Genomic DNA, 26,017 nt, shown 5'->3' with positions numbered 1-26,017 from the left:
TCTATCTTTTTTTAAAAGTTCGATTCCACATATGAGTGATACCATATGATATTTGTCTTTCTCTATTTGACTTATTTCACTTAGTATAATCTTTAGGTCCATCCATGCTGCTGCAGATGGCACTATGGCTTTCATTTTTATGGCTGAATAATATTCTGTTGTATATATGCACCACGTCATCTTTATCCATTCCTCTGTCACTGAACGTTTACATTGCATCCATGCCCTGGCTATTGTAATTAGCAATAAACATCAGGGCACATGCATCCTTTTGAGTCATGGTTTTGTCTGGATATATGCCCAGCAGTGGGATTGCTGGATCATAGGGTAGCCCTATTTTTAGATTTTTTAAAGAACCTCCATTCTGTTCTCCATAGAGGCTACATCAATTTACATTCCTAACAACAGGCTTAGAGGGTTGTCTTTTCTTCACATCCTCTCCAACATTTATTGTTTGTAGAGTTTTTGATGAAAGCAATTCTGACCAGTGTGAAGTGATACCTCATTATAGTTTTGATCTGCATTTCTTTAATAATTAGTGACACTGAGCATCTTTTCATGTGGATTTTGGCCATCTGTATGTAGTCTTCGGAAAAATATCTATTTAAGTCATCTGCCCATTTTTTGATTGGGCTGGTTTTTTTTTTTTTGATAGCTGCATGAGCTGTTTGCATATTTTGGGGATTAATCTCTTGTCAGTTGCTTCATTTGCAAAACTCTCTCTCAATCTAAGGATTATATTTTTGTTTTCTTTGCTGTGCAAAAGCTTTGCATTTTCATTAGGTCATGTTTGTTTATTTTTATTTTCATTACTCTAAACAGTGGATTGAAAAATATCTTTCTGTGATTTATATCAAAGAGTGTTCTGCCTATGTTTCCCTCTAAGAGTTTTATAGTATCCAGCTTTACATTTTAGGTCTTTAGTCTGTTTTGAGTTTACTCCTGTGTATGGCATTAGGGTGTGTTCTAATTTCATTCTTTTAGATGCAGATGTTCTAGGTGCATTTTTCCAGCACCACTTATTAAAGAGACTGTCTTTTCTCCATTGTATGTTTTCCCCTCCTTTGTCAGAGATTAGGTGGCCGTAGGCAAGTGAGTTTATCGCTTGACTTTCTGTCCCATTCCCTTCCTCTATATTTCTGTTTCTGTGCCAGTACTATGCTGATTGTGCCAGTATCATACTACCATTACTGTAGCACTGTAGTGTAGTCTGAAATCAGAGAGCCTGATTCCTCCAGCTCGGATTCTTCTTTATCAATTTCTTTTTTTTTTTTTTCTTTCTTTTTTTTTTTTTTTTTTTTTTTACTGTTTTAAGGATCTTTTGTGTTTCCATACAAATTTAAAATTTTTTGTTCTAATTCTGTGAAAAATGCCCTTGGTGATAGGGACTTCAGTGAACCTGCAGATTGCTTTGGGAGGTAGTCATGTTCATACTGATTCTTCCATTCCAAGATCATGGTATATCTCTGCATCATCTTTGATTTCTTTCATCTTATAGCTTACCAAGAACAGGTATTTTGTGTCCTTGTTGTTTTTCAGTCTTGTCCTGCATAGAGGTTTCTCAGGAGACAGATAAGGTAGTCTAGTATTCCCATCTCTTTAAGTATATTTCACACAGTCAAAGGCTTTAGCCCAGTGAAGCAGAAGTACATGTTCTTCTGAAATTCCCTTGCTTTTTCCATGATCCAGCAGATGCTGACAATTTGATCTCTGGTTCCTCTGTCTTTTCTAAACCTAGCTTGTACCTCTTGAAGTTCTTGGTTCACATACTGCTGAAGCCTAGCTTTAAGGATTTTTAGTATAACCTTGCTAGCATGTGAAGTGAGTACCACTGTACGGAAGTTTGAACATTCTTTGGCATTGCCTTTCTTTGGAATTGGAATGAAAACTGACCTTTTCCAGTCCTGCGGCCATTGTTGAGCATTCCAAATGTCTAGTCATAATCAGTATAGCATTTTAACAGAATCATCTTTTGGATTTGAAATTCCAGCTCAGCTTTGTTCATAGTAATGCTTCCTAAGGCCCATTTACTTGACTTACACTCCAAGATGTCTGGCTCTAGGTAAGTGACTACACCATCATGGTTATCTGGGTCATTAAGATCTTTTCGGTACAGTTCTTCTGTGTATTCCTACCACCTCTTCTTAAGCCCTTCTTCTGTTAGTCCCTTCCTGTTTCTGTTCTTTATTGTGCCCATCTTTGTATGAAATGTTCCCTTGGTATCTATAATTTTCTTGAAGAAGTCTCTAGTCTTCCAATTCTGTTGTTTTCCTCTATTTATTTTCATTTTTCACTTAAAAAGGCTTTCTTATCTCTCCTTGCTGTTCTCTGGAACTCTGCATTCAGTCGGATATATCTTTCCTTCTTTGTATTTTTCTTCTCTCAGATATTTGTGAGGCCTGCTCAGACAACCATTTTACTTTCTTGGATCTCTTTTTCTTGTGTACTAGATCTAATCCCTTGAATCTATTTGTCACTTCCATTGTGTCATCCTAAAGGATTTGATTTAGGTCATACCTGAATGGCCTACTGGTTTGCTCTACTTTCTTTAAGTCTGAATTTTGCAATAAGGAGCTGGTGATCTGAGCTACAGTCAGCTCCAGGTCTTGTTTTTGCTGACTGTATAGAGATTCTCCATCTTCAGCTGCAAGGAATATAATCAATCTGATTTCAGTATTGACCATCTGGTGATGCCCATGGGTAGAGTCATCTCTTGTATTGTTGGAAGAACATGTTTTCTATGATTAGAGCATTCCTTTGGCATAACTGTTAGCCTTTGCCCTGCTTGATTTTGTACTCCAAGGCCAAACTTGCCTGTTGTCCCAGGTATCTCTTGACTATTTTTTCATTCCAGCCTCCAGTGATGAAAAGGACATCTTTTTTGGTGTTAGTTTTAAATGGTCTTGTATGTCTATATAGAAAAATTCAGCTTTAGCTTCTTTATCGTTAGTGGTTGAGGCATAGATTTGGACTACTGTGGTGTTGAATGGTTTGCCTTGGAAACAAACCAAGATCATTCTGTTGTTTTTGAGATTGCATCTCAGTACTGAATTTCAGACTCTTTTGTTGACTATGAGTCCTGTTCCATTTCTTCTAAGGGATTCTTGCTTAAGGTTTTCTATGTATATAATTTCATGTCATCTGGAAACAGTGATACTTTTACTTCTTTTCCAATTTTGATTCATTCATTTCTTTTCCTGTCAGCATTCTCTGACACCTGTGGCTAGGACTTCCACAACTATGTTAAATAAAACTGGTGAGAATGGGACATCCTTGTTCCTGAAGTTAGAGGAAATGCTTTCTGTTTTTCACCCTCGAGTATGACGTTAGCTGTAGGTTTGTTGTATATTGTTGTTGCTGCCCATTCACTAAGTCATGTCTGACTCTTTGCCACCCCATGAACTGCAGCATACCAGGCTTCCCTGTCCTTCACTATCTTCCTGAGTTTGCTCAAACTCATGTCCACTGAGTCGGTGATGCCATCCAACTATTTCATCCTCTATCAATCCCTTCTCCTCTTGTCCTCGATCTTTCCCAGCATCAGTATCTTTTCCAATGAGTTGGCTCTTCACATCAGATGGCCAAAGTATTGAAGCTTGAGCTTCTGCATCACTCCTTCCATTGAATATTCAGGATTGATTTTCTTTAGGATTGACTGGTTTGATCTCCTTGCTGTCCAAGGGATTCTCAAGAGTCTTCTCTAGCACCAGTTCAAAAGAATCATTTATTTGGCACTCAGTCTTCTTTATGATCCAACTCTCACATCTATACCTGACTACTGGAAAAACCATAGCTTTAACTATACTGTCCTTTGTTGGCAAAGTGATGTCTCTACTTTTAAATTTGCTGTTAGGTTTGTCATAGGTATTCTTCCAAGGAGCAGGTGTCTTTTAATTTTGTGGCTCCAGTCACCATCCAGAGTGATTTTGAAGCCCAAGAAATGGAAATTTCCCACTCTTTCCACATTTTCCCCATCTGTTTGCCATTAAGTGATAGGACTAGATGTCATGATCTTTATTTGTTTAATATTGAATTTTAAGCCAGCTTTTTAACTTTCCTCTTTGACCTTCATCAAAATGCTCTTTAGTTCCTGTCTGCTTTCTGCTATTAAAGTAGTATCACCTGCATATCTGAGATTATTGGTATTTCTCCCAGCAATCTTGATTCTAGCTTGTGCTTTATCTAGCCCAGCATTTCTCATGATGTATACTGTACATAAGTTAAATAAGCAGGGTGACAATATACAGCCTTGACATACTCCTTTTCCTATTTGGAACCAGTCTGTTGTTCCATGTCCAGTTCTAACTGTTGCTTCTTGACCTGCGTATAGGTTTCTCAGGAGACAGGTAAGGGGTTCTGTTATTCCCATCTCTAAGAATTTTCCTGATATAAAGAACTGAGTCATATGAAAAGACCCTGGTGCTGGGAAAGATTGAAGGTGGAAGGAGAAGGGGATGACAGAGGATGAGATGGTTGGATGGCATGACCAAATCAATGGACATGAGTTTGAATGAACTCCAGGAGTTGGTGATGGACAGGGAGGCCTGGTGTGCTGAAGTCCATGGGGTTGCAGAGTTGGACACAACTGAGCTGCTGAACTGAACTGAAAAATTTTCCATAGATTTTTGTGATCCATACAGTCAAGGGTTTTAGTGTAGTAAATAAAAAATATGTTTGACTGGAATGTTGCTGCTTTTTATGTGATCCAGTAGATATTGACAATTTAATCTCTGTTTCCTCTGCTTTGTCTAAATGCACCTTATACCTCTGGAAGTTCTTGGTTCATATACTGCAAACAGCTAGCTTGAAAGATTTTGAGCATTACCTTGCTATCATGTGAAGTGAGGGCAATTTTACAGTTGCTTGTACTTTCTCTGGCATTGCCTTTTTTTGGGACTGAAATGAAAACTGACCTTTTCCAGTCCTGTGGCCACTGCTGAGTTTTCCAAGTTTGCTGGCATATTGAGTGCAACATGTAACAGCATCATCTTTTAGGATTTGAAATAGCTCAGCTGAAATTCCACCATCTCCATTAGCTTTGTTCATAGTAATGCTTTCTAAGGCCCACTAGACTTCACATTCCAGGATGTCTGGCTCTAGGTGAGTGACCACACCATTGTGGTTATCTGGGTCATTGAGACCTTTTTTGCTCAGTTCTTCTGTGTACTCTTTCCACCTCTTCTTAATCTCTTCTGCTTCTGTAAGGTCCTTGCCATTTCTGTCCTTTATTGTGCCTGCTTTGACACAGAATTCACATATGTCCTTGCTATGTCTGCCAATAGCTTTTATGACCTCAAAGATGTTGAATCTTATTAAGCTTATAATTTGGGGCACATTCCCAGTTATGGAAATTAAATTTTATCATCATGAAAATTACTTTTTCCCCTTTATTTAAAGTCATTTATGTCCACTAATATTTTATAATTTTCTCCACAGAAAACTTGTTCATCCTTTGTTTTTTTCCTAGTTTAAGTGTTTTCCTTAATTATATATCTTAGTTCTTTATTGAATGTAGGGAAACCATTTGACTTGACTTTAAGCAATGCTGTTTTTTAAACTGCTCTGGTTGGCTAAAACAAACCATCAGAATGAATCCTATAGAAAAAAAAAAAAGATATTATTGTGTAATACTGAAACATATACCAAGTCATAATGTAAAACACAAATTTTAGTTCTTAGTGTGGATTATGGTCAGGTTTGAGGGCATAATTTTTATGTATTTTTGTTTTTCAGTGAGCATATGTAGATGTACTGTTACTGATTTCATGTCTGAAAAAAATCTGTTTCCCTTCATTTTGAGTAACAGTGTAATCAGTTATAGGATTATACATTTCCTTAGTGGTGTGAACATATTTCTAACATTGATTAGAAGTCTGCTTAAATTCAATTGTGGTTCATCTGTCTATTCCTTCCTGTAGTACTTTAAGGTTCCCCCCCGCCACCACCACTTTTTATGATTCTCTGAAGTTTTATTATCGCTGACTTAATTATATTATTATTTACAGTGCTCAGAGGGAATATTCAATCTAAGGACCCATTTATTTCTTCTTCTCTAGTAAACTCCACCATTGTTCCTTGGAATGTTGTTACCTTTCTCTCCTTCCTTCTTTTCTTTGTCATTTGTTAACCTCCACTACCTAACAACTTACCTTTCAAGTTTTACAACTACTCTTAGTTATTTCTATTCTTACTTGTATATTAATTCTTCAGCAATTATCATCCTATTTGTTCATTCTCACTTTGACTATTCCAACATAAACTTTATTATATCAATGAAGATATCTTTAAAATTTTTCATTATACTGACCATTTTTTCAGTTCTAAGATTTTTAGTTGTTTTCACTCATTTTAATTGTTATTTTTCTTGTATAACTTTAGCCTCTTTAGTTTCACCATCACTTTTCATGGACATGTATTTCTTTTCCTCTGATGAACTCCTAAAATTCTATAAAAGTCTGCTTCTAATTGTTCTATTATTTGTTTTCATTCATCTGCTGATCGGTATCCTTTTTTCTAGCTGTCTTTCTTTAAAATACATTTATTGTGTAATTTGAATTTGCAGACTCTCCTTAAGTAAACTAGTTATTTTTTAACCTCTCTTCTGACACTCATTGCTTTTAGTTTGTTGGTTCAGTTGCTTCCACTTGTCCTCTGGGCCTTAAGCTGCAGCTCTTTTCTTACATAATTCACTTGGATTTTTGTTCCACAGGGCATATGAGAACTTGAAAGGCAGTTAACCTACAAAAAGAACGGTGTTAGTGTTGGTCACAGGATTGTTTCTGTATTCTCTAAGCCTCTAAGGTAAAAACTTCACACAGGACAGTGGTCCATGAAGAAGATGGCATGGTTTTACTTCAGCATTATTTTCCTATGTGGTAGCCTCACCCCAGGCTCTAAACTTACTCCTGTTCCTTTATAGGATCCATATTTTAAGGGCTCATAAGTCTGATGCCTCAATCATTCTAACTGGTTTATATTTCTGTTCTGTTTATTATTTAAGGAAAAACTTGTTTTTTAAATTATCTAATTTTTATTATAAGTTATCAATCATGCTATGTTTTAAAGTCAGAGATAATCTTAGTGTTTTAATTTTCAATATCATATTGACCATGATAGTAGTAGTAATGGTCAGATAGTAATAGCAGACAGTAGTAGTCAAAGGGTCTTGACTCTTCACGTATAAAAAGTAAACTATGACACTTTCCTTTACCTATAACTTTGAAGTCCAAGAGGTTAAAAACCAGACCTTCTCATCTTTAGTTGCCCATACCTAAAAATCTGTGTCGCAATTTAAGCAGGTAATACACACATTTAATTTGGTGGCTCTTTCCATACTACCTTTTATACCTCAGAGTAAAAAATTCATTCTACATGAATTGAAAAGATAAAGGAGACCCTTCATTCTAGACTTTCCCTGTATTCAGATATATAAAGGATATAAACTTAAATCTGATTTGTGAAAGTATTTAAGCTCTCTTTAAATACTTAATGAATTTATTTTTTTTGGTAAAAGATGCAACAAAATGAAATGTGTTTTTCCAGATTTATCAAAATAGGATACCAACAAGGTAGGAAGAGTCAGTTCATCTCCTTCCACAGACACACCAAAATTACAACTACATGTGGAGATATCTGAGAATGACCTGAACGCTAGTGGAATGGATTTTCTACAGCTATGGGTATAAAGAAAAGCTCCATCAAGAAAAGAAAAAAGAGAAAGATGGCAATCTAATTAGAACCCACACAGCTAAAGTGATGACACACAAGCAGGAGGAATATCATGCTTGCAAAGGGCTCTAAGTTTCACACCAGCCTCCCCAGCCTCAGATACTTGCATTGGAAAGAAGAACTCTCATAACATCTGACTTTAAAAATCAGTGAGGCTTATGTCCAAGAGAATTGAAGGGTTATGGGAAACCAAAACTTGGCTTGCAAAGAGGTTGTGCACACATTCACTCATTATGAGTTTCAGTGCAGAAGCAGTAGCTTGAAAAGTACCTAGGTCATACACTAAGGAGATATGTTGACTTATTTTACAGCATGTGCCAGAGTAACAGGAATCTTTTGGAATTTTTGCCAGGTACAGAAGTGCTGAAAGGCACCACATTTTTCAACTCTCTTTCTACCCAACCTGACCCATTTCTGTCATTCTCCATCAACTTAGCTATATTGCGCACCTTGCCCTAGTGTTCGCAAGTACCAGACCTACCCAACTTATTCAGTTTGGCCAGTGGCTCTCTCTCTCTCCAAAACCTGGAAAGCTGCTTTGGCTGAACACCTATCAGATTGCCCACAACAGCTGGAGTCAGAAGTTATAGCCAGTTGGCTTAGGGGCCAACACCATCCCCAGTGCACCTTCAGCAGTTACACCCCAAAGACAATTGGAAAGCACACACTGCTTGACCACCTAATTCTGGTAAGCACAGGGGGTTGTGTCTCTGGGCCAAACAAGACACTTTGTACATAAGTCCACTCTTTCAAGTGTAGGAGACATAGCTAATTTATACTGAAAACCTAGAAACAAATACAGTTAGGCACAAAGAGGAGACAGACATCAAATGAAAGTACAAATCAAAACTTCAGAAAATAATCCAAACAAAATAGAGATAAACAATTTACCTGATAGGAAACTCAAAAAAATAGTTAAATAGGCTCACTGATCTTGAGAGACAAATGGATGAACTCAGCACTTCCACAAAAGAGAATAAGTTTTTTAAGTGAGCCAATCTGAACCAAAGGATACGTTAACTGAAATAAAAAATACAAAGAGGGGAGTCGATAGAAGATTGCAGAATGCAGGAAGGACTCACAATCTGCAAGGCAGATTAGTGGAAATAATCCAATTGGGAGAGCAAAAGAACAGAGTAATGTTTTTACAAATGAATATATTTTAAGAGATCTCTGGAACAATACCATGCAGTACTATGATTTGTATTATAGGAATTCAAGAAAGATAAATAGAAAGGGATAGTAAAACTGTTTGAAGAAATAATGGTTGAAAACTTCCATAACCTGGAAAAGGAAACAGCTAGCCAAGTCCAGGAAGCACAAAGGGTATCAGACAAGATGAACCAAAAAAGACTCACACCAAGACATGCTATAATCAAAATATCAAAAGTTAAAGAATCTTAAAATCAGCGAGAAAAATAAGTTAGGAAACCCACCAAGACTATCTATTTAGTGACCTTACAGCAGAAACTTCACAGGCCAGAAGGAACTTGCTTGATATATACAAATTGCTGGGGGATAGGAAAAAAAAAAAAAAAAAAAGAAAACTTCTGATAAGAATACACCAGTGGTTATTCACAATTAAAGGAGAGATACAAAGTTTCCCAGACAAGCAAAAATGAAAAAAAAAAGAGTTCATCACCACTCAGCTGACCTTATAAGAAATATTAAAGGGGCATCATTAAATAGAAAATAAAAAGGACATAATGAAAAATAAGAAAAAAACTAGAAAAAAATTCTACCAGTAAATCCCAAACATGTAGTAAAAGAAATGGATCAACTACCTATAAAGCTAGTTGCAGATTAAAAGACAAAAGAGGCAAAAAAAATTACATCTAAAATAGAAAAGCAACACACAGGCTATAAAAGAGGGGCAATAACAGTGTACTACTTTTGGAATGTGCTCAAATATATGCAACCATCATCCTTAAACATATGTGTAGGTTGTTACATATGAACCACATGCAAAAAATTGATAATACATAGATAACAAAATAGAGAAATAAATACAAACATAACACTAAAGAAAGTCAACAAATTACAAAAAGAGAACAAGAAGAAAGGAACAAAATAATCACAAAACAACCAGAAAATGATTAACAAAAGAGCAATATGTACATAGTTGTCAAAAATCACTTTAAATGAACAAAAGGCTCCAGTTAAAAGACAGTGTTGCTAAATGCCTACTAGAGAATCATATTTGTGAAGATTCACAAAGTGAAGGAATAAAAATTATATGCTATGCAAATGGAAACAAACAGAAGGTGGGGTAGCAATATACTTTTAAACAAAGATTTTGTTTAAAGGGGAAAAAGGAGGGCAGCATGTACTGAAAAAGGGAGATTAATCAACCAAGAGGCTATAATGCACCCAACATAGCAGCACCTAAATACATAAAGCAAATAATACATTAAAAGAGAACAGCAATACAGTAAGAGGAGGAAACTTTAACATAACTACTTACATCATTGAATAGATCAGCTAGACAGAAACTGATGAGGAAACATCGGGTTAAATGACATATTAGACCAGATAGATTTAACTAGAGAACATTTCATCCTAAAACAGCAAAATACACACTCCTTTCAAGTGCACATGGAATATTCTCAAGGATAGATCACATTAGGCCACAAAACAAGTCTTAATAAATGAAGATTGAATTTATATTAAGCATTGTTTTCTGACTGCAGTGTTATGAAACTAGAAATCATTTAGAAGAAGAAAACTGCAAAAAGTATACAAACATGTGGAAACCAAACAACATTCTTCTTAATCAGTGGGTCACTGAAGATATTTAAGAGAAAAGAGAAAAATATCTTGAGACAAATGAAAAGAAAAGCACAACAGTCCTAAATTTTCAGGACAGAGCAAAAACAATTCTAAGAGGGAAGTTTATAGTAAAGGTGTATGCCAAGAACCAAGAAAAATCTGTCTAGCCTTACAAGTAATAACACAGAAATAACAAAGGATAATAAGATTACTTCAAAACATATACCAACAAATTGAACAACCTAGAAAAATCGATAAATTCCTATCAATATACAATTTTACAAGACAAATTAGGAAGAAATAGAAATTTTTAATAGATCAATTGATAGTAACACAGTTGACCCAGTTAAAAAAAAAAAGCAGGGTTGTTTTTTTTTTTTTTGCATCTGTCTCCTCAAGAAGGGCAATAAAGGTGAAAATAAATGCGACCATATAAAACCAATAAGCTTTTCTTACAGTGAAGGAAACTCTCAACCAAATAAAAAGAAAACAACTGAACAAGAGTACATATATACTTTGATTAAGCTGTTTCCAAGTTACCACTATAGAAATGGGATCTGTAACACAGCAGCAAACTCCTATGGCATCTCTTAAATATTATCAAAATAACATAACCAGAGCTATCTTCATAAAACAGAAATCCTATTAAATACATGCCTTAAAGCTTTCCATTGTTTTCCCTTTATCTACTAAAAAAGTTGAAACTCTTTGTCTTAAATATTAGTATATCAGTGATCACTGTACCATTTTCACAATAACTAAAGGTAGAAGTAACTCAAGTATCCATAAACAGATAAATGGATAAATAAAATATGTTATATACATACACGGAGAAGGCAATGGCAACCCACTCCAGTACTCTTGCCTGGAAAATCCCATGGCTGCAGGAGCCTGGTAGGCTGCAGTCCATGAGCTCGCGAAGAGTCGGACACGACTGAGCGACTTCACTTTCACTTTTCACTTTCATGCAGTGGAAAAGGAAATGGCAACCCACTCCAGTATTATTGCCTGGAGAATCCCAGGGATGGGGTCGCACAGAGTCGGACATGATTGAAGTGACTTAACAGAAGCAGCAGCATATACATACAAGAGAACATAGTTCAGCCGTAATGAGGCAGATGAACTTCTGGTACGTACAACATGAATTAACCTTCAAAATATTATGCTGAGTGAGTTACAACACACAATAAAACAAATATTGTATGACTCCATTTATATAAAAAATATACAATAGCCAAATTTATAGAGAAAAAAAATAGATGAAAGGTTACCGGAGAATACAAGGATGGGGAATGGGGAATAATTGCTTCAGTGAGGTTTGTCTTTAAAGAGAAAGAAATGTTTTGGAGATGCATGATGGTGAGGGTTACACAATACTGTGAATATAATTGACATCGCTGAATTGTTCAATTAAAAATAGTTGAAATGGCCAATGCTATGTTTTACATAGGTTTATCTAATTTTAAAAATTTATAATGGAATATAACAAAAACTATTGAATGGTACACTTTTAATTACATTCCAATAAAAATTTTAATACTCTTTTCTTGACAAACCAAACCCTTCAGTACTGGACTCCTCTCTAGGACGCTAGCCTCTTCTCACACCATTCATGCTGTACAACCCATATTCTAATCATACCAAATGATGTGTCACCCCTTGTCTACTCTTTGCTTTTCCATATATTTACACTTCAAATTTTCGGAGCCTTTAGTCTAGAAGAGTAGTTTGCAATTATTTTTGTTCTGAGGACTTTTGCACTCTTAAAAAATATTGAAGACTCCAGGAAAACTTTTGTATGTGTGAGGTATTATCTATTACCTTGTTAGAAATTTAAACTGAAAAATGTTTTAATATGTATTAATATATTTTAAAAAACAAAAATGATAGGATACTAATATAAATACCATCATCTATGAAAATACCTGCATTTTTTAAATGAGAAAAAGCAATGTTTTATCATTTCATCGTGTGCTTAATGACTGGATTACTAGAATACAGCTGAATTCTCACATCTACTTCAAATTTGTTGTGTTATTTTAGTTGGAATTTATAAAGACAATACAAATTCACACAGCTACAGAGTTGAAGAAGGAAGGAGGGTTTTAATAGCCTTTCAGATAATTCTGAATATCCTTTTATAGTACAGAACATGGAAAGCAAAAGTTACTTCAAGGTTAGATTCAGTGTAGAATCAGAAACCATAGTGATGAATATTTCATACTCTATTGCATTAAATTCATTGGTCTATCTTATACTCATAATGGATCATTTACCCAGGCATGATTTTATCATGTCATTAGGAAAATGTTGGTTCTCTGAGTTGCACATATTTTCCAAATGTTGACAATTTCTGTATGCAACAACCCCCCAAATCGCTAGTAATACCACTACCCATCTCATCAGAAAAGCCCTTAAGTACTGGGAAACTATCAAGCTTATTATAGTAGATACAATTCTTCTAAAATTTTAATTTTTACATGAAAGCTTGATTTTTATTATTTGCAACAAATGTAGGTTATTTTCCTTGAAATGATAGACTCGTTGTATTCACACAACCAGGTCTGAATAATCATAGTTTGTCTGTTCCTCATTCAAGTCAAAAATAATGTCAGTTAAAAGAACCATGGATTTACATAAAGACAGAAATATGCAGTTTCCTTTAGCAGCCGTTGGACTTAAGAATGCAATAGAAGTTCCGTATTTGTATTTTATCACAGGGTATAAGAGGTGTAATCTGAAGGATTAGGAAAGATTAAGATTTAATAATTTTTTTTTTTACCTTTTCTTCAAGGACATTCTTAAATTAAACTGGCTTTTTTTTTTTTTTTTTCCTGCTATTAAGTGGCAGTGAAAAGTATAATCACTACTAGTACTGTTTGGTGCTGCTGTCTTGATTAATGCTAAGGTATCAGCAGTTTAGCCACAGTGGTTTTTCCACCATTGGTGTAATTTTCAACACTGTAAAAAAGGCAAATATCTATTATTATTATGAACATATTTTTGATCACTTAGATTCCTTGACTCAGTTCATTGGTACCGTCTTCCCTTCCCCAGATAGATTATTTATTCTCTAGACCTTTAGTATCTTAGAGACTCTATTAAATTTCAATAGAAATTTAGTTTTTTTAATTTCAATAGTTTGTTTACTTATAGTTTTCTTCTTAAGCTGTGGCTTCTATGTTTATACCCAAAATGTCCAACAAGGAATCTGGAGCACAAAAAATGAAAAAGTTAATAGATTACATGTGCAACATGAGCACATTCAACTCTAAATTGTATTAGTCTAAGAAAATGGAGGGAGGACCAAAGAGAATTATAAACTTCATAGAGATATAACTAAAGAATCAGCGACTCTCAAATGTCTGAACTCTATGATCAGTATATTTATAGTCGTATCTTCATATTTACACACACACTAGAAGGCAGAATAGCATGAATATACCATGCTATATGTATATTTGTGCTAGAATATACAAATTGCTATAAAACTATCCATAAGTATGATACCCTACAGAATAAAGAAATAATATTTTATATTTGTATATACTTGAAAGTACACACTTGAACTGACTTGGAAAGCTGAGTCAGATTTGAACAGACCCAAAGGATTTTGAGGATATTAAATGTTGAAAGAACAAAATAAACTATAGCAGGTCTAGCATGGGATGGTAATGTATAATAGAGTTTGACATAAAGTATCTATTTTTCACATGAATAAAATATATGAGTAGATACTGGATCTCTCTAGTTATCTCTCTAGTTAATATATATTTATATTAACATAAGTTGACTCTTATCTATTAGCTATATGATAGTAAATATTATAAAATCATTGTTGTCAAAAGTGAGGGAAAATAGGTCTTTTTCATAAGCAGTTGATGAAATTATATATTAATGTAGTCTTCTTGAAAAGAAATTTGACCAATTATAAAAATAAACATTGATTTTGCAGTTCTATTTCTAGGGTTCTATACAAAAGCAATATTCACATGTGTGAAAAAATATTTATGTGACATTCATTGCACGTAATAATAAGACACCAAAATAACCTAAATGATTGTCAATAAGAAAATGGTTAATGTTGATGTACGGCAAAACCAATACAATATTGTAAAGTAATTAACCTCCAAATAAAATAAATACATTTATATTAAAAAAAAAAAAGAAAAAGGTTAAATAAATTAGTTTACCCTTAGTACAGGAGAGATGGGCTTCCCAGGAGGCACTAGTGGTAAAGAACGTGCCTGTCAGTGCAGGAGACATAAGAGACTAGGGTTCAATTCCGGGGTCAGGAAGACCCCTTGGTCAAGGGCATGGCAACCCATTCCAGTTTTCTTGCCTGGGAAATCTCACGGACAGAGGGGCTTGGTGGGCTCTAGTCCCTAGAGTCACAAAGAACTGGACACGACGGATGTGACTTGGCACACAGACACAGGATAGATAGAGGCTTTCAAAATAATGAGATAGAGCCTTATATACTTAAATGAAAGCTTTTAAAGATATATTCTAAGTGAAAAAAAGCAGGTGAGTATTGCATACAGATCATTCCATTTTTGTAATTACAAATGAAACACACGCCTATAGAAAATTCTGGAAGCATGACAGCTGTCACAAGTAAGTAAATGGAATTGATGTTGCAGTGATGGGGCAAAAACTTCATTTAAAATCAATATTACTGGAACATTTTACAATAAATTTATGTATTATTCTGAAATTTAAAGAGTAATGACAAAAGATTGATCTCAATAAAGTAAAATTGGGAGAGTAAGGAATATATGGAAATCACATAGAGATATTAAATGAGGAATAGGAAGATAGTCCCTGTAAAGTTGGATGACAGGAAGAGGTTTCTCTAAATTATATAGATTCATCCCATAAAATATTAAAATGACGTCTTATAAAATTTTAGAAATGTCTTAAAAATGTTAATTCATTAGTTACATTCTCTCATCAAGAATGTTATATACATATACATGCACACAAACCAAAAATAATCTCTGATATTTGAGAAAACAAAATTCACCAAATATAATTAGATAGATATCCATAAAGCTATAATTTCTCCCATTAGAAGAAAATAAAATTAGTAAGTTTTATACTAATGAAAATTATTTCCCATGAATTTTAATAAACATTTATAATAAACAAATAAAAGAATATATTGAATGTTCCATGATTAGAAGCTAGTAATCATAATATTCATGCTGTATATGCTAAGCAGTTAATTGCTTCTTTGACTTTTGGGGGTTTGGATGATATAGTTGCACTTGTTTTAGAATAAAAACTCTAGTAAAATGTAATCGCTACATGCAATCACCACTCTAATATCTCTACTACTCCAAATGATAGCCGTTTCCACTAAATTATTAAAAAAAAAAGTTGTACTTACTTTCAACAATTACTTGTCTGTCTTCCCAGTTATCTTTAATAAGCTGTATATTTCCAAAGTGTGCATCACTGTAGAAGATTCGGTTGGTACCTTTTCTCTGATTATAGTCAAAAGCCAAGGCTATGACATTCTTGAAATAACGTGGATTTTCATATGGCCTTATTGGTGAATTTAAGTTGGTTTCATCAGAAAGATGTATACTTTTTAATATTGTTCTCCCTGAATACAGCAAATAGCCTTCATGCCTTAGGCATGTAACTCCATCTTCTGCCAAATATCCATGGGCACAAGCACAAGTTCTCCAGGAATTTCCTCGATAAAGACAGAGCTGCTGACATCCCCCATTGTCCTTGGCACAAACATTGGTCCCTAGAGAGAAGAAAAAGATACATAGAAACATTGTGCTTTTGCTTTTGTTTTCTATATAGTTTTTTCTTAGAAACATATTAAAAATTAACATTGAATCTTCTGGATTATTTTATTCTCAGTTTTAGACTGGTCAGTAAAAAATTCAAACACTGTAAAGTATTATTTTGTGGTGTTTTTTTTTTTTTTTAGTCACTCTACTTTAAAATATCAGATTTATAATTTCACACTCTTCTGCTTCCCTGACCATCTAAAGAGAAGTATTTAAAAGTTAACCTTAATCTGTTAGTTAAATACATAACTTTTTTGAAACTTGATACTGAGATTACAATAGGTTTCAAGTATTGTAATCTTTGGAACAAGTACTAATTCACTCAAAACATGAACTGAGTTCACCAAGAAAAACAAAGAAGCACTGCCTGTGTCTACGAAGTATATAAGGTATCAAAGAAATTTATGGTTCCAGTGTTCCTAACATCCTAAGTATACTGGGCATAAGTTTTTTACTCCAGTTTTGAGTGAGTGTGTAATATGCTATTAAGATTTCTATGTCAGACTAATTCTCCTCTATGAATCCATCATTGTCTTCAAAACAATTAATGTTATATACCTTTGTTTGATGTCAAGAAAATTATAATTTATTCTAATGGACACTTAAAATGAATATTATCTTAATGGAAGTGATATTAAAAAATATCTAAGTCACTGTCATACCCATTTAAAAACATTTTCAAGAAAAATGCTTTAAAGAAACATATTTCAAAGAAATGATGACTGTGGACACATTTCACACTACTAGCAACCTTCCATAGCCATCATCACTTTATATATTAAAATATAATCCGACATGAAGACAACCTTTTGGTCCAAGTAATGCAGCATGTTTGGTCAGTTCTAAATAAAATGGAAAAAACATTTTGGCTGCTTTTTGCTAATATCTTAATTGTGCTTTGTATGCTGCTGCTGCTGCTGCTAAGTCACTTCAGTCGTGTCCGACTCTGTGTGACCCCATAGACAGCAGCCCACCAGGCTCCCCGTTCCTGGGATTCTCCAGGCAAGAATACTGGAGTGGGTTGCCATTTCCTTCTCCACTGCATTAAAGTGAAAAGTCAAAGTGAAGTCGCTCAGTTGTGTCCAACTCTTAGCAACCCCATGGACTGCAGCCTACCAGGCTTCTCCATCCATGGGATTTTCCAGGCAAGAGTACTTTGTATACTTAGGTTAAATATATGTATTTATCAAATGTTTCTATATTACTTAGTCTAAACCTGTACTGAAGACAGGCCAAATATATAACATGTCCATATACATGCACTGTTGAGGCAAAAATATTTATCCGTGAATGATTATAAGTTAATTTCATTAGGCTATCATATGATTTTTGTTAGAAATCAGGGGGTAAAAAAAAGAGGGTCTTGAGGTTTGGGACTTATAAAAATTAATACCTAAGTTAAGTTTGATAATTAAATGTTAAAAAAAATAAGAGAAAAAAACAACAAAATGTATTGATAATAGAAGAGCACTGACCTTTCTCTCTTACTCGGTTAAAGATTTTAACCTCCTTCAGGTTGACTCCAAGACCTGTTCTCATGGTTATGGTTTCTGTGGCATCATTCTTGTGGCCCCTTCTGATGGACCCATTGGCATGTGCTCTGCCAAGAAGTCGAACATACACGATTAAAAATCTTTAACTAATTCAAACCAAACCAGCTATTTAACCTGAAGATAACAGATGGCCCAGCAGAAGGGAAAGAAACCAACATTAGTCTGTGACATTGAAAGGGTTGAACCTGGAATAGCAAGAGCAACTGCCTTTTTTTTTTTTTTTTGTGGAAATTACATGGTTCTGTGAGATTTTTTTTTGTGACCTTGCTAAGAAATGGCTAATCCTACAAGGGTAAAGCAACTGACACTAAAATAACATTTTGAGACTCAAATACTTATGAAAAAGTAAATTACCTGTCAGACCAGTAGATGTAAGCCCCAAAGACTGCAACTGAAAACATATCCACATTGCTCCCTGACAGCACCATCTCACGATTCCCTCCAGTCTCAAGGTCAATTCTTTCTATCTTGTCTGTTCGAGCATCACACCAGTACAATTTATTTTCCTAAGATCGATTAAAAAGTAATATTACAAGCTGTTTTTTATTAAGTGTTTTACAAAGAAAATAAGAGAAAACTAAAAATGGAGTAAAGCAAGTTTGCATTTAATGCAGTTTAAACACTTAAGACATCCAACAGACCTCAAAGTCAATGGAGATACCATTTGGCCATGCTATTCCCATGCTCACGAGGACAACCTTCTCTGAGCCATCTAAGCGAGCCTTTCCAATGCAGGGCATCTGTCCCCACTCAGTCCAGAACAAGTAGCTGAAATGAATTTGTAGATAAATTCAGGTAAACACAAAAATGTATATTATTAATAAAAACAGCAATAACATTCATACTAACAACAAAAATATCTTTTACAAATAAAGGTATGTATGTATTTGTTTGCAATAAAATAATTTTTATTGTAAAAATTAGCTATTCATAGAAATTACTAGGAAGAATTTCCAAAATACCCTGTGTACACACTACTCCCTACCTGAAATGCCTTCTACTTGCTTAATTTGCTCCTGTTTTTGACATGACAAACATCATTTCCTTCAAGAAGCCATCTATGTTCTGATTTTTCCACCATACACTTTACTTCATTTTGTGAATTAGAATGGCAAATTTAAACTTGTATTTCTTTACAATTTTACTTTTTATTCATATATCTGGGTGCTATTAGATGTTAAGCACAATGAGGACAGAGATCTTTATTATTCACTGTTATACCTACAGCACTAGGTAATTTATAAATGCATACACAAATGCTGTATAACTTTCAATTCTGTCCATTTAGATTGTTAAACGGCTAGCTATTCTAGTTTGCGTTATATAAATTATCTTGTGATACTATTTTAAAGCATGAATTCAAACAAAGCAAACCTTATTTTAGTAATCTTGTAATGTAATATGGAAGGACTGTGGAAGAAACTAAAATATAGAAAGAAAATCCAGACAGAATATGCAGAAATAAAACATGTCAATAAATGAAATGTTAAAATACAGAAGGTACATAGTCCATGTTTTCTTTCACTTATTCTTTCAACAAATATAATATTTATATTACAATACAGAAATTCATGCTTTCAGGTAAACCAGATCTATTCTTCTGAGGTTATGCCCAGTGAAACTTTATTCAACTGTCAGATAATAGCAGTGACTAAAGTTTAGAAAAATATGGCAATCATTGACTTATTCACACAAAAGAGTGTGTACTCTGTGCATATTTGTTATGACCAACCTAGATAGCATATTCAACAGCAGAGACATTACTCTGCCAACTAAGGTCCGTCTAGTCAAGGCTATGGTTTTTCCAGTGGTCAGGTATGGATATGAGAGTTGGACTGTGAAGAAAGCTGAGCACTGAAGAATTGATGCTTTTGAACTGTGGTGTTGGAGAAGACTCTTGAGAGTCCCTTGGACTGCAAGGAGATCCAACCAGTCCATTCTATAGGAGATCGGTCCTGGGTATTCTTTGGAAGGAATGATGCCAAAGCTGAAACTCCAGTACTTTGGCCACCTCATGTGAAGAGTTGACTCATTGGAAAAGACTCTGATGCTGGGAGGGATTGGGTGCAGGAGGAGGAGGGGACGACCGAGGATGAGATGGCTGGATGGCATCACCAACTTGAAGGACATGAGTTTGAGTGAATTCCGGGAGTTGGTGATGGACAGGGAGGCCTGGCGTGCTGCAATTCATGGGTTCGCAAAGAGTCGGACATGGCTGAGCAACTGAAATGAACTGAACTGAACTGACTGATATAAACAATCATACACAAGAAGAGAAAGTGAGACTGCATATAGAAAAGATCTATGTTCACATTTTTTATTTCTCCATGAAAATACTAAACTATATAAAAATATGTATATTTCCTTTGTACATATTGTTTTGATTTATCTTAAAAGTTGATTTCCACCCCCACCCCCCACCCCCTGAGAATGCTGTATAAAATAAATGCATTGGACTTTTACAACCAAATTGAGCTATGGCCAGAATCCCGAGTATATTAATCCTGAAGAAACTTTTACTCATATTTATAAGCTCTATAAATCAAAAAGGGAAAACTTTATAGCAAGAAATCCAACTATTAATATTTTACTGATTAGATCTAAGTTGAAGCAGGCATGATGATACCTATACTTGTATTAAAATTATGAGTTTTAATTCTTTAAGGGACATTGCATTAAAAATTATTTAAAATTAATATTTTAACTGAGAGATAAATGTGTTACATCATTTAACTTTTCAAGGAGAAATGTTAGCATTACTAATGACATTAAAATGACTAGTCAGTTGTTTGTTAAGATGGGAAGAATGTTATACTGTGAAGGAAGCATTTTAGGTGCCAAGACAGATGTGCTTATTTATTCAATATGATTCTTGTCATATACCTTTAATATACTCCAGAGTTAAAATATGGAAGGAAATGAGTATAATATACATTTTATTTAATAGTAAAATGCTTTCAAATGTACTAAATGACTAATAAAATATTATATCAAGTGAGTAGGTCAAATCAGCCATTTAACATATTAAATCTCACAACTATAGAAACCGCAGTTCAGAGAGTTAATGATCATAGTCACATGGCTGATAAGGAAACTCCACACAGGCTTTATTAACCCAAGTCTGTACTTTCTTCTCTATGTTGTCTCAAAAAATACAAATGTAATACAACAAAAATATCAAATGTTATTTTCCTCTAGGTATAAATATAGCAAAGCTCTCCATACTTAAAACACAAAACAAAATATGAAAAAAGTCTTAGTCTTAAAAATAAGTCTCTCTTTCTTTATCCCTTTCTCCTCCTATTTTAAATTTGCAAAACTTCCATGCAGGAGGCTTAGATGAATGGCAACAAAATTAGGAATTAAAAAATATTCAAAATAAAACTGTCTTGAATACAGAGTTTATTCAATTTTCAGTAGTAATTTGACAAACTGCTACAATATAGCCAAATAAGACAAAACTGACTGAAGGCATCACTTTTGTGGCTAAAATATTTATCAGCTTAATAAAACTAAAAGATTCTACACCCACCAAAATTAAGCAACATTTTATGAATGTCAGGCAAATAACAACTGATTTGCTCATTAAACTGAAATGGAGAGTACAAAATTAACACCTTGAAAACCTTTGGGAATGATAAACCAAATGTAGAGAAAGAATGCTACTTACAAAACTGAAGGGAGAAACTTATGAATAATTTGAGAGCAATTTACATATATGTGTTTGATATATTTTTAATGAACATAGATTCTTCATATCTAAATGTGATATCTAGCAATGGGAAGAAATGAAAATTGTTTTCACTGGTTTATGAGACTCCATGGAAATTAAGATTCAGTGATAGCATTTCAAATTGATATCATCCCCATATGAGTTCAGTTTTGCTGTAGTGAAGTGTTTGTTGATTTATATGATACAACCAAGAAAATTGCCTTTAGAGTACTAACTTGGTTGATCTAGCCCTGAAAATACTTTTCAAGGCTATCCCAGATCCAGAAATTTTTAAAATTGTCAAAATCAAATGCTGCATTTACAAAAGACATTTCTCTGGATAATAATTTGTTTTACAGTGAAAATACCCTCATTCACAGAGGCTTACAGTTACAGAATTAAAAAACAGATTTTTTTAAAGACATTCAAAAGTGGTTTGACATAGTATAGAAATACTATTAATATCAGAAATATTCATAACACAAATATCCCTATTGTCTTAATTAGACATAGAAGTTCTTTACAGGAATATGTGCAAAGAATACATATTACAAGTTTACTTCCAATTAACTTTTGATATTTCAGTAATAGGTAGAAGACTATTGGGTAGAGTTGAGTCCCCAAAGGTTTTTAAATTTATAATTGTAGTGATCACAGAATTAGTTTGCACACAGGTGTGTTAATAATGGAAAACAAATATTTTTACATAGCAATTAGATTCTGCTGAAAAATATACTTGTAAGGTACTATAAATGTGTTTGAATAGTTTCAAAAAATATTTTGGTGGAAATAAAGCTAACAGGAAAACTAAGCTCAAAATTTGGTGGGGAAAGAATAAAGGAATATGAGTAAGAGAAGAATGAACATGTTTAAATTGTTACAGACATAATATTAAATATGATTCTTATATTTTAAATATATATGAAAAATAGTGAAAAGCCTCTAATTTGAATCAATCATTTTCTTTTAAGGTTCTTTGACTCTTTCCCTGGAGCATAGATCTGGGTTGCAATTTTTACAATAAATTTGCTCTTTCCTCTAGTCCTATCCTTTCCCTAAGAGAATATAATATAGATACTTTATCAGATATGCTGGAGAAAACCTGAATAGTCAAAAATTGCCATGCTGGTACAAAAAATGAATATCACATAAATCTCTTAACATAGGCAGTTGGTTGAAAAGAGAATCAAGAATGTCACTCTGTTCTCTGCTAGAGTAGAGCTCAACATCGTGTTAGTTTATCTGTAAAAATAAGAAAGACAAAAGCCCTAGAGGGTTTTATATGTCAGGAATAGTAACTGAGCGATATCACTAGAATCACTGAAAACACATGCTAATTGTATGCCTCATAGGACAATATATCTGTCTCTAACTTCATGCCAAAGCACAAGCAAAATAATAAAGTATTGTCAAAGTTTGAATACATTTCATGAATATGTGAATTGACATCCTTCATCCTCTATGAGGAATATGGTATATTCCTCTGTTCCTTAGAGGGATTATTCACATTCCTGTTGTCTTCATTTGTGTGCAATTTTTGTTTTGACAAAGTGTTACATGCCAATCCCAAATCACTTTTTATGTGTTACTATTTCTTAGAGGCTCCTGAAAGTGTAAAAAGCATGCAACCACAGATACTGGAACACTCTGCTCAAAGAAAGAGAGTCTAGAGAGAATATAACCTTGAATACTACCTTCTAATGTTTTATAGTGGTTCGGTGGATGATTCTCAAAAGTATTCTTTCATTGCAGTCATTCACTCATTCAACAAGGATTAAATAGTTATCTATTAAGTGCCAGGAACTGGTAAGAGATGAATTGGACTCAGTGACCCTTATGAAGGTCACTATTTAATGGCAGACACAAATGGGTAAATAAAGAATTACCTGAGAAAAATGTTAACAGCAATGCTTAAAACTTGCTAGTTTTAAGTCTCTATAAGTCATGAAAGTAGGGGCTTCAACACAAAAACTGGGCAAGTGCTATGGTGAGGGAAGTTGTCTTCCCCATAAACAACTTCAGAGGTGAACTTTCTAAGCAAATAAAGATACAGGCCATCTTGGTTGTCTCTGTTTCAACTTAGAAATATTTTTATTATTTCTTAATATTGAAGACCTGTTTCTTCAGGTGTTGTTTTATTATTTTTTATCATTAAGTTTTACATTAGATTCCTTCTTGACTTTTCAAGGAAATCCAACCAGTCCATCCTAAAGGAAATCAGTCCTGAATATTCCCTGGAAGGACTGATGCTGAAGCTGAAACTCCAATACTTTGGCCACCTGATATGAAGAATTGACTCATTTTAAAGGACCCTGATGCTGGGAAAGATTGAAGGTGAGGGGAGAAGGGGACGACAGAGGATGAGATGTTTGGATGGCGTCACCAACTCAATGGACGAGTTTGAGTAAACTCTGGGAGTTAGTGATGGACAGGGAAGCCTGGTGTGCTGCAGTCAATGGGGTCACAAAAAGTCAGACACAACTGAGCAACTGAACTGAACTGAACTGACTTTGCAATATTAAGTAATTATATAAAACAATTATGTGTGTGCCCAGCCAACAGTGGAAAAATATGGAGAAAAAAATCTTTAGAAAAAAACATTCCATTGCATCTGTAATTCCATAACATGTTAGGTTTGTATTTAATTCCTTATTTTATGTATCTATTTATACCCTGCCTTATTTCTCATCCTTTCATTTTAATAAATATGTATATGTATATATGTATATATATATATGTATATATATATGTGTATATATATATATGTATATATATATATGTGTATATATATATATATATATATAAAAGTATTAGTTTGTATTTATATGGTTAACAGTTGTTTTCCTGAGTGAGTGGTCCATTTTTTAATTTCCTTTTGGTTTTCTCAATTTAGAACATTTGATGGTTCCCTATAATATATGCATTTTCCTATGAAATATTTAACAGACTCCAAGAGCCTAGACTTCTAGTGCTCATGAGTTGATTTGGAATTCTTAAAATATTATACAGAAAATTTTAATTGGTTTCATGACCAATATATCAGTAATATTAACCTGCCCTGGATATCCCATGTTAAAACAAACAGGGAATTTCAATAAGCAAACAGAGAAATATCTTAAACTTCTCTTTTACCCTTTACCACATTTTTACTGGTTGGATCTCTTAAGAATTTAGAAACAAGGTCTTATACTTTTGTGCAACTATCACTGGTCTCCATTCAACATGGCTTTGGTAGTCTGGCCCAGGGCCTCCTCCTTACAAAAGGAAGTGCCATGACCTTTCTGGGCTTTCTCTCTCCTTCACTAGCTTGTACCTGCAATGAAAGCAGAGGGCATCTTGATCACTTCTGGCCCTTCTTTTTTCTTTTCAGTGGGAGAGGTAAGATCTAAGATTTGTGCTTAGAGGTGAAGAAATGAGAAACATATAGGGAAAAAAAAAGGTAAGACGTAACTATCTTTGAAAGAAGAGTGATTGCAGTAGAATTTTGCAGAACATTCCTAATGGAAAATAAAACACAGCAGTTTTCTTATTTGTCCTTATAATTTGTTAATATGTCTCTCTCTGAGTCGTGTATTAATAGAAAAAGGTAGATGTGATTTGGGGAATTATTGTGGTAGTTCTGAGTTACTTAACCATCATGGAATATTAATATTAATATTATGAACTAGCACCCTGATTCCATCATTATTTCTATTGCAAATCAAAGTTAATTCCGTCTTTATTATATGTCACCTTGACTTCAGACACAAAATATACTTTAGGAGATGGTGTTAAACTATGCTATACTTTTGCTGTTTCAAAGATGTTAAACTGTAATTCAAGACCTTCTATATACTATTGAACATATTCAAAATGCACATACACACACTCACACATATATATACACACATATGTAATCAATCAAAGACCATTTAACAGATGTACTTGTTGAATACCAAGATACCACATAAAAAGCTGTCTTTGCCATGGAAAGAAACACTTTTCAGAAAGTTATTTATGCTCATAGAGATATAAAGCTAAATTAAGATAGGCAATGTAGATCCTAGTGCCTAAAAGGGGGTGGGGGTGGAAATAGAGTATTTGTGCTTCACTTAGAGATAATACATCATGGAAGATTAACTAGCTTTTTTGAAATCACACTGTGACTTTCTATACATCTTTTGTTGTTGTTGCTGTAGGTAGAAAAACACTTTTTAACATAAAGAGATTACATTTTATTTTTTAAAGAGTGAGGCCTTACCAAAGAAAAAGGGAGTCAGTGGAGGAGAGAAACTGATTTTTCAAGCTAAACTAAATTCATATACACTTTCTATTTTGCATTTGGCTACACTTTAAAAGACTTCGTCTCCATTGTTCAAAATCAGGCTTCATGCCCCACTCTCCAAGAACATTTATATTTTGGATTCAGCTGATTTTCTCCATTATGGTTCACCTTTTCCTTTGGT

The 26,017-nt window shown here is 34.0% G+C and overlaps 1 protein-coding gene across 1 annotated transcript in view; it reads right to left on the bottom strand.

Moving 5' to 3' along the window:
• The window catches only part of LRP1B (LDL receptor related protein 1B), a 1,972,098-nt gene that overhangs the window by 559,502 nt on the left and 1,386,579 nt on the right, over positions 1-26,017 (bottom strand). The window contains exons 38-41 of the mRNA XM_068968462.1: positions 18,502-18,628; positions 18,215-18,366; positions 17,783-17,907; positions 15,890-16,258 (exon numbers count right to left, since the gene is read on the bottom strand). Of these exons, the coding sequence (XP_068824563.1) occupies positions 15,890-16,258; positions 17,783-17,907; positions 18,215-18,366; positions 18,502-18,628 (773 nt within the window). The remainder of the gene's footprint in view (positions 1-15,889; positions 16,259-17,782; positions 17,908-18,214; positions 18,367-18,501; positions 18,629-26,017) is intronic.

This window comes from Capricornis sumatraensis, chromosome 3 (assembly GCF_032405125.1).
Source record: "Capricornis sumatraensis isolate serow.1 chromosome 3, serow.2, whole genome shotgun sequence".
NCBI classification, from domain to species: domain Eukaryota; kingdom Metazoa; phylum Chordata; class Mammalia; order Artiodactyla; family Bovidae; genus Capricornis; species Capricornis sumatraensis.
The sequence above is the reverse complement of the archived record's forward strand: the minus strand, read 5'-3'. Positions and strand labels throughout refer to the sequence as shown.